Below are 9027 nucleotides of genomic sequence, written 5' to 3'. Positions count from 1 at the left end.
TTATCTATGATTTTACGTAGGGCATCAAACGATGTGAAAGTAACGAAACCCATAATACAATACACACGCACCCAAAACAGGTCGCCTGACACGCAAAACCATAACCCCCTGTAAGAATCTGGCGGAAACTGACTGTATGTTAAGCCGTCAAACCAGTCATAGTCAAGGTCGTTTTACACGTTTTTGGTGTGATTCTGCAGCCCGAGCTACGCCCACATTTACGTGGAACTGTCACGTAGACGAGTACCTGATATCAGAAGACCTCGCAGAACATGAGACAATGAGTCAGCGCGGCCGGCTTATACTTGATATTACAAAGCAGTTGCATCTACTGCTTAAAAGTTACACCAATATTGCGAAGTTTTAAGATTGGGGTAATTAAGGTTGTGTGTGTGTGTGTGTGTGTGTGTGTGTGTGTGTGTGTGTGTGTGTGTGTGTGTGTGTGTGTGTGTGTGTGTGTGTGTGTGTGTGTGTGTGTGTGTGTGTGTGTGTGTGTGTGTGTGTGTGTGTGTGTGTGTGTGTGTGTGTGTGTGTGTGTGTGTGTGTGTGTGTGTGTGTGTGTGTGTGTGTGTGTGTGTGTGTGTGTGTGTGTGTGTGTGTGTGTGTGTGTGTGTGTGTGTGTGTGTGTGTGTGTGTGTGTGTGTGTGTGTGTGTGTGTGTGTGTGTGTGTGTGTGTGTGTGTGTGTGTGTGTGTGTGTGTGTGTGTGTGTGTGTGTGTGTGTGTGTGTGTGTGTGTGTGTGTGTGTGTGTGTGTGTGTGTGTGTGTGTGTGTGTGTGTGTGTGTGTGTGTGTGTGTGTGTGTGTGTGTGTGTGTGTGTGTGTGTGTGTGTGTGTGTGTGTGTGTGTGTGTGTGTGTGTGTGTGTGTGTGTGTGTGTGTGTGTGTGTGTGTGTGTGTGTGTGTGTGTGTGTGTGTGTGTGTGTGTGTGTGTGTGTGTGTGTGTGTGTGTGTGTGTGTGTGTGTGTGTGTGTGTGTGTGTGTGTGTGTGTGTGTGTGTGTGTGTGTGTGTGTGTGTGTGTGTGTGGTGTGTGTGTGTGTGTGTGTGTGTGTGTGTGTGTGTGTGTGTGTGTGTGTGGGTGTGTGTGTGTGTGTGTGTGTGTGTGTGTGTGTGTGGTGTGTGTGTGTGTGTGTGTGTGTGTGTGTGTGTGTGTGTGTGTGTGTGTGTGTGTGTGTGTGTGTGTGTGTGTGTGTGTGTGTGTGTGTGTGTGTGTGTGTGTGTGTGTGTGTGTGTGTGTGTGTGTGTGTGTGTGTGTGTGTGTGTGTGTGTGTGTGTGTGTGTGTGTGTGTGTGTGTGTGTGTGTGTGTGTGTGTGTGTGTGTGTCACGGTGTGTGTGTGTGTCACCGTGTGTGTGTGTCACAGTGTGTGTAGCTATGTCTGGGGAAGCAAATGCCATCTGTTCATGTATCACACAACAGGTAAAAGTCCAGGTGGGACTTCAGGCATCCACACCTTCACCTGTGGGACATGGTACAGCCTCCTGCGAGTTACTACTCCTGCCCGAGGCGGATTTTCCTGTACTGACTCCAAGCACCTGAGTAGCACACAAGTGTCCCAGTGCTGGTTCACTGGGTAGGTGTAACCGTGTTAGCACGGTACGTAGCCAAAGGCTTTGCTTTGTTTTCACTATGTGTGACAGTTGAGACAATCACAAATGTTTTTAATTTTTGTGCCTTTGATACATGCAGGAGGAATCAAACTTGGGACAGGAAGTAAGTTTAAAAAACAGCTTTCATAAGTGAAGTTTTCATAATTTTCTCCAGCTCAGGAAAACTGTCACATAATAGAAATTCCTGGCAGATTTTATAAACTGGGGATAAAGTGATAGCTGCATATGTGCACTTTTAAAATGGTTTGATAATAATATTACATATTATACTTACGATTACTTTGTGTCCACAGCCTTAAGCTGTCACGTGTGAAACTACCACCTTATCACGTGACATAATTACGTTGTTGGGCAATGTGCAAATCTTGGTTATAAGTATGAAGCTGGTGAATAAGCTTCATTCAGTAGGCTTCGTTACTTCCGGTTGTGGCTGGGCGTTACTCAGTGGACTACTAACGAGATTAGTAACTCCGTAACTTGTAGTAATAATATTACATAAGGCCACTCCAAATGAGAGTGTAGTTTCCCGTCCTCCGCCCGCATCACGTCTGAGCACCCGCATTGCATGTCATTTTTGTCATTATTTTCCAAAACCACTTCCTGTGCTGCTTTCTGGAAACTTCTCATGGAGCCTTTTATTTTGCATTGCTAAAAAGCACAATGAAACCTAAAAATGAACGGTTCTGGTGGTTGCTAGCTTGCAAAGAAGCCATTTCATGACCTTGAAATCCTCTCAAGATCGAAATACTCTAATAGAGCAGTCATATCTTTATGAATAATGAATAATGATAATAAGCCTCCCGCCCGCACCGAATAACGAAAACATCAGGACGGGAAACTACAGTCTTATTTGGAGTGGCCTAACATTAGATTCATTACAGTAACTATTTTACTTAGGTAACGCGCTACATTTGTAAGTAAAGTAACTTTGCGTTATATTACCTGTTTTTCAAGTAACAATATTACGTTACGCGTTACTCCCAACACTGCTCCTCACACACACAGACCCATTAGGGTTTATAAGCACGAAAGCCTAAGGTATACGTTCGTTTAGTCTCAATTAAATGTGGCAACGTGCTTGAGGTGAAGTCTGTATGCATGCATGCATGGATGAAAAAGCAGTCATTTGCTCAAAAAGTGTAGAAAGAACGGCTCAGTTTTGAGATTTTTTCCCAGTGGACTGCCCTTGTCTACCACCCCCAGCACTGGCTGTCAAGAGCTGGAGGGTGTACCAGCTACTAAAACAATTCGGTGCCAAACTCAAGGTGACAGAGTTGGGGTAGTTACTTCAGAAAAGTAACTAGTTACTAGTTACACGTTACTTTTATCCCATGCAACTTAGTTACAGTTACAGCTACTTTTTAAAAGGTAACTAAGTACTCTAGTTACTAGTTACTTTCGTAGTATAAATTATGACTTGTTTTTTTTGCTTTTGTAACATAAATCAGTTTTGCTCAGATATGCATCATTAAGGGATGCAATACATGCATATGTGCACTTGAAATAACAATTCTGTGGCTATTTCAGGTCAGTTTTAATTATTGCTACATCTGTTACTCAAGCTGAATCATAGAGAACAGTACACAGAATCTGTCTACTTAATGTGGCTGTAGCATATATGACACAAAAATTGAAGGGTTCTTGCTTTTAAATCATAATTAGTTATAGTTACAATGTAACTATTGTAATTAGTTGCTATTGTAACTTAGTTACTTTTCAGACAATTACTCAAGTTACTAGTTACAAAGCAAGTAACTAGTTATATTACTAGCTACTTTAAAAGTAATCCGTTATGTAACTTAGTTACAAAAGTAACTAGTTACCCCCAACTCTGCCCTCAGAATAGGTCAGATTGACCATAGATGGTCATGATGACTAGTCGATGACCCCGTAAGCACATTACAGCAGAGCCGGAAAAACACAACCGACATCGAACCCAGAATAAACAACAACTGTAATTCACGTTCCACCTACATAGAGGCAAGTTTCCGAAAGACAGTATATACATATAGGTTGTAAGAACAACACCTTTAACAGATCCTACTACTGCTGTGCAGCAATGCCAAGTATCTACCTACTCTACTTCCTGTCAGTCCCATGCACTAATAACTGGATATCATGTGACCATGACATTAGAATTAATCCTAAATGTTACATGTTATTTTCATTAAGGTCATGTGCCTTGTGCATGTTATTAAACTTCTGAATGCAGTTTCATTTTGCTGAGTGAGGTATGTTCCTGAACCATTTTTGGCAGGTTTTCATAAACCTATTTTTGCCATTTTTGGCAACTTTCAAAGCTGCCAAAACTGGCAACTTTCAAAGCTACCAAAACTGGCAACTTTCAAAGCTGCCAAAACTGGCAACCTCAAAAGCTGCCAAAACTGGCAACTTCAAAAGCTACCAAAACTGGAAACTTCAAAAGCTGCCAAAACTGGCAACTTTTAGAGCTGCTTCAAAAACGTATCACTAGCAGCTTTATTTTATTTCCAAAAGTGGCATAAATTCCATGTCCTTTTATAGTTGCAAAAGTATCTTTTAATTGTGGGATTGAATTTCAATTTGGGGTTTCAAAACTGGAAGCTTTTATAGCTACCGAAATTGGCAAGATTATAAGTCCAAACTTGGTAAGTTTATAAAATTTCCAAAATGGGAAAGTTCTGTAATTACCAAAATTGGCAAGTTTCGTAATATCCAATGTTGGTAAGTTTATACTTTCCAGTTTGAATTTCCAAAATTGGCAAGTTTGAAATTCCAAAATTGGCAAGTTTGATTTTCCAAATTGGTAAGTTTGATTTTCCAAATTGGCAAGTTTGATTTTCCAAATTGGCAAGTTTGAATTTCCAAGATTCCATTATTGGCATGAAGTAGGCATGCCAAACTTGGCAATAAAAATGATAATTATAAACATCTTATTTCTTGCCAAAAATGGAAACTCAAACCCACAATCAATGGTTACACACACCACTATATAAGTAAAACCCGATACCTTCCAATTTTGGAATAACTGTTAAGTGAGAGAAATTGAAGCACTTACTGGTTCCATGACAAAGCTGTGTATACTCTCCTTAGCTTGCCAAGGAAAATACGTTGCTCTATTTTTTTGCAATAATTCAGATCCCATATAATGCCAATGTTGGCAATAATGGGGGTTACGAATTATTGCCAAATTTGACAAAAAAAGGTCCTGCCAAATTTGGGCTTAAAAGAGCCAGTTTTGGAAGCTTGGTAACTTTTACATTAATTCTGTTGTCACAACTTTGAAGTTGAATTTCATAAATTGCCAACAATGGCAAAATAGAATTCTTTACATTGCCATACTTTGCTTTTAAGGGTATTCCAACTTTGGCAATAACCCAAAAGCTGCAAAATATGGAACCCAATAGATTGACAAAAATGGCAACATGTTGGATTCACATTTGGACAATGCTAAATTTACCAACATCTGGGATAAGCCTAATTTTGCCACAATTGGCAAAAATATGATACCAAATGTTGCCAAATCTGGCAAAAAGCAGGTTTATCAAAACCTGCCAAAAATGGCTGTTGAACATACCTGGCTGAGTATTTATGTATTGCTGACTTTGAAGTGAAAGGCTTTCATGTGATCAGATAGCTGAGTGTGTGTGTATGTGTGTGTGTGTGTGTGTGTGTGTGGGGGGGGGGGGGGGGGGGGGGGGTGGAGGGTGGTGTGCTGTGTGTATGTGCGTGTTGTGTGTGTGTGTTCATGTGTGTGCTGTGTGTGCTCTGTGTGTGTGTGTTTTATGTTCTATACGTAGGTGTGTGTGTTTTATGTTCTATACGTGGGTGTGTGTGTGTTTTATGTTCTATACGTAGGTGTGTGTATATACACTCAGTTAGGAGGATGAGAAAATAATAATAATGAATCCCATCTTCTTTGCGCAGGGACGGGCGCCGCCAGACTAGTGCAAATACACTTCGTTACCATGGCGTGGGCAAAACAAAGAAAACAAAGCACGTGAAGAGATTAAACTTGAATGGCAACTGGCAGCAGTGTGGAGCGAGGTGCACAGCAAGGTGCACAGCAAGGTGCAGTAGAGACAGAATGGCAACATATCAAGGAAGAAATAACTTGTTCCATCTGTGGAGATATATTTACTGATCCGAAGACCATAATTCCGTGTTTGCACACGTTTTGTAAGAAATGTGTAGAGAGGAGTATAGAATCTAACAAGAAAATGGCGGTTGCCGTTTGTTGCCCGCACCGATTTCCCAAGACGAAATAGAGTCTATCCCGTCAAATTTTACTATTGGTCGTTTGGTAGAAATATTTGAAAATAACAGACAAAATGAAGAAGAGGCTTCAGTGACTATTCGTCATCTGGTACAAAATTTTGGCCGACAGCAAGCGGTGGGCAAGGTTACTTCAGGTGAAACGAAGTGTGGTAATTGTGAGGAGAGTTTGCCATTGATCATGTGGTGTATGGAATGTGAAGATCCTTTGTGTCACGGTTGTAATGAATTACACAAAAAGATGAAAGCTTACAAGTCACACGAAGTTATACCCCTTAATCAATTCCTTAGTGATCCCAAGCAAGTTTTTAGGCTAGCCACATCAGATAAGCCAGAGTTTTGTAAGAATCATAGAAAAGTAATACTAGACCGGTACTGCGAAACTTGTAGTAGATTAATTTGTCAAGAGTGTGCTTTGCTTGGTCACCCTCATGGTCATTCTCTTCACATAATTAGCTCCATTGAAAATGTACTGGAAGAAAAACAAGAAAGAATTAAAGAAATCCTTTTCCCACTGAAACAATTGCTTGAGCATGTAAGAAATGGAATCAATAAAATTGAACATTGTGAGAAACAGATAGACAAAGAGAGCAAAGTAAATATCGAGAAGATACGAGCAACATTTGACAAGCAGTACAAAATATTAAAACAACAAGAGGAGGCAGCAGTAGAAAAGGTAAACAGCATTAAGGCTTCATTTAGAAAGACTCTTACCTTTCAAAAAGAAAATGTCAAGAAAACAGAAAGCCAATTGGCTAGTTACACTGAGTTTTATGATAAAATTGTGACTGTTAACAGAACGAGAGGATTACTAACTTGCAGTGATTGGATTGAAAATAAAGTTGATGAACTAAATGAGCAAATGGAATGCACTAGCCTTGATCCCCTATGTAAAGCAAGTCATATGATCATTACATGTAAACCGGTTGTTAATGATTCACTTTGTGATGTGTCTAGTGTTCCAATCTGTAGTGTGACAGGAGGTCCCATAGTAGTCAACCGTCAAATCAAAGTTACAATTACATTGCAAGACGTCTTTGAATTTCCTGTGGTTAACCAATCAAAAAATATAGAAATTCACTGTAATAAAGAGAAGAAGTTTGTACACAATAAGCATATCGAAGAACAGCCAGACGGTCGGTATGAAATCAAGTATACGCCTAAAAGAATGGAATATCATTCATTATCCATTCATTGGAGAGGTATAGCAATGGATCATGAAAAAATCCAGGTGTTAATGAATGTCCGAGACTACAATAATATTAAACAAGAGGTGAATGTCATTTATGATTATGGACCAATAAAGTATGTCCCAGATGTTCCACCAATGAATAAGCACATAGCTTCTCCTCACTTCTTAGCTAGAGGACCTCACAATGAACTTCTTGTTCGAGATGTTGAATTGGATGTACTGGTAGTATTTGATGAACATTTTCAGTACTCGCATGCTATAGGTGGGAGTGGTTACGGATATGGAAGGTTTTCATGCATGACTGGAGTAGCAGCAGACAAGAATGGGCACTTGTATATCGCAGATCGTGATTTGCATTGCATTCAAAAGTTGCAACTTAAAGGTGGAAAATTTATTTGCCAATTTGGCAGTAAAGGTTCTGCTGCTGGACTATTTAATTGTCCTTGTGCCCTACTCCTTTCTCAATCAGGGCTATTGTTTGTGTGTGACACTGAAAACTACAGAATTCAGGTGTTTAAAAATGAACGATTCTATTACTCCTTTGGTAAGCGCGGCACAAAACCTGGTGCTTTTAATCAAGCTATTGATCTAACGATGAACAACAGTGAAGATCAGTTATTTGTTACAGACAGTAAAAATCATAGAATTCAGTTGTTTACACCAAAAGGACAATTCCTCAAAGTATTTAGTAATTTCATTGGTGTCCCCATCTACGTACTAAATCCAAGTGGGGTACACTACACACCAGATGGACACCTGTTGATTTCTGCTGGTATTACTAATAGTGTGTTGGTGTTTCAAGAAGATGGGAAGTTTGTATCATCTATTGAAGGTTTCTATCAAGATAAGAGGAGATTTGTTAATCCCCGTGGAATAATGATGATGAACAATGGTCAAATAGTGATAACCAGTTTTTCTGATCACAGACTGTTTATTTTTTAGCTATCTGGTAGTTAGTATACTGGTAGTTTATAGTACAGAGTGATGGTCACTAGATCATTTTTTACTAGTTGTGACATTACACTGTGCGTGTTGGTGATTTGCATAGTAAGTAAATGTATATATTTCATATATGTGGAGATCTAAAGTATAATGGGGATCCTGACTTTTTAAAGGTGGGTTCCACACTTTTGGTGATGCCAGAGCCTAGCTGTAAGTCAAAGAGCAAAACAAAGTTAACTACCTGCTGACAATAGCTCCCCTCCACCAACTATATCTGAACTATACATACGTAGCTTACTACACTATACTCTGAATACTGTGATTGCTCTATAGAGTATCTCAAATTATTGAGGCTCTTCCAAAATATGGATCCGCCCCTGGTTAATTACAAAAATGTAACAATTAGAATGCAAGAACTATTATCCATTCAAAATTGGTGAAATTAGCCTTGAACTTTCCATTTAATACAATAGAACGGCATGTTGAAATAAGTAAGAAGACTTGGATGAATATATATAAATAGTGAAATTAATCCTCAACATCATGTAAGCGGACAGACACGACCCTAGAATTAACTAACAATGACTCTCCTGCATGACACCAGCCTGCATAACAGGATCAAGTACTACTGCAACTCCTTTACCACGTTGTAATACATTACCTGGCCCAGGCAGGTTATGATCAGAGTGTAACACTTAAAGCCATCTACATCATACACATCACTATACCAAACCATTAATACACACTACCCCTATCTTAAAACGTTATCAATTCATTTACTAGAAATTTGATCTTCCTATCTACTGCTACTGGATGCTTCCCGGTTCGAACAGTAGCAGTCTTATTCCCACCATCTGCCTTGACAAGACTATGAATATTCCAACATCCACACATAGATAAGACTTCAAGTGGTGAAAACTATTAGGGTGCAAACCTAGTTGTCAGAATTCTCCACTCCCATTGAAATTTGAATTAAGCACTAAAGGGTTGCAACTACTGCAGTACAAACCCCTCTGGAGTTCAAATGGCCACT

The 9027-nt window shown here is 39.6% G+C and overlaps 1 protein-coding gene across 1 annotated transcript; it reads left to right on the top strand.

The window, feature by feature from the left end:
• The first annotated feature begins 5604 nt into the window (after positions 1 to 5604).
• LOC136254988 (E3 ubiquitin-protein ligase TRIM71-like) lies at positions 5605 to 7994 on the top strand. The gene is made up of 2 exons (XM_066047708.1): positions 5605 to 5656; positions 5893 to 7994. The coding sequence occupies exons 1-2, from the start codon at positions 5605 to 5607 to the stop codon at positions 7992 to 7994; spliced, it is 2154 nt and encodes a 717-aa protein (XP_065903780.1).
• The last annotated feature ends 1033 nt before the right edge of the window (positions 7995 to 9027 follow it).

Source organism: Dysidea avara, chromosome 5 (assembly GCF_963678975.1).
Source record: "Dysidea avara chromosome 5, odDysAvar1.4, whole genome shotgun sequence".
In the NCBI taxonomy this organism is placed as follows: Eukaryota; Metazoa; Porifera; class Demospongiae; order Dictyoceratida; family Dysideidae; genus Dysidea; species Dysidea avara.
The sequence above is the reverse complement of the archived record's forward strand: the minus strand, read 5'-3'. Positions and strand labels throughout refer to the sequence as shown.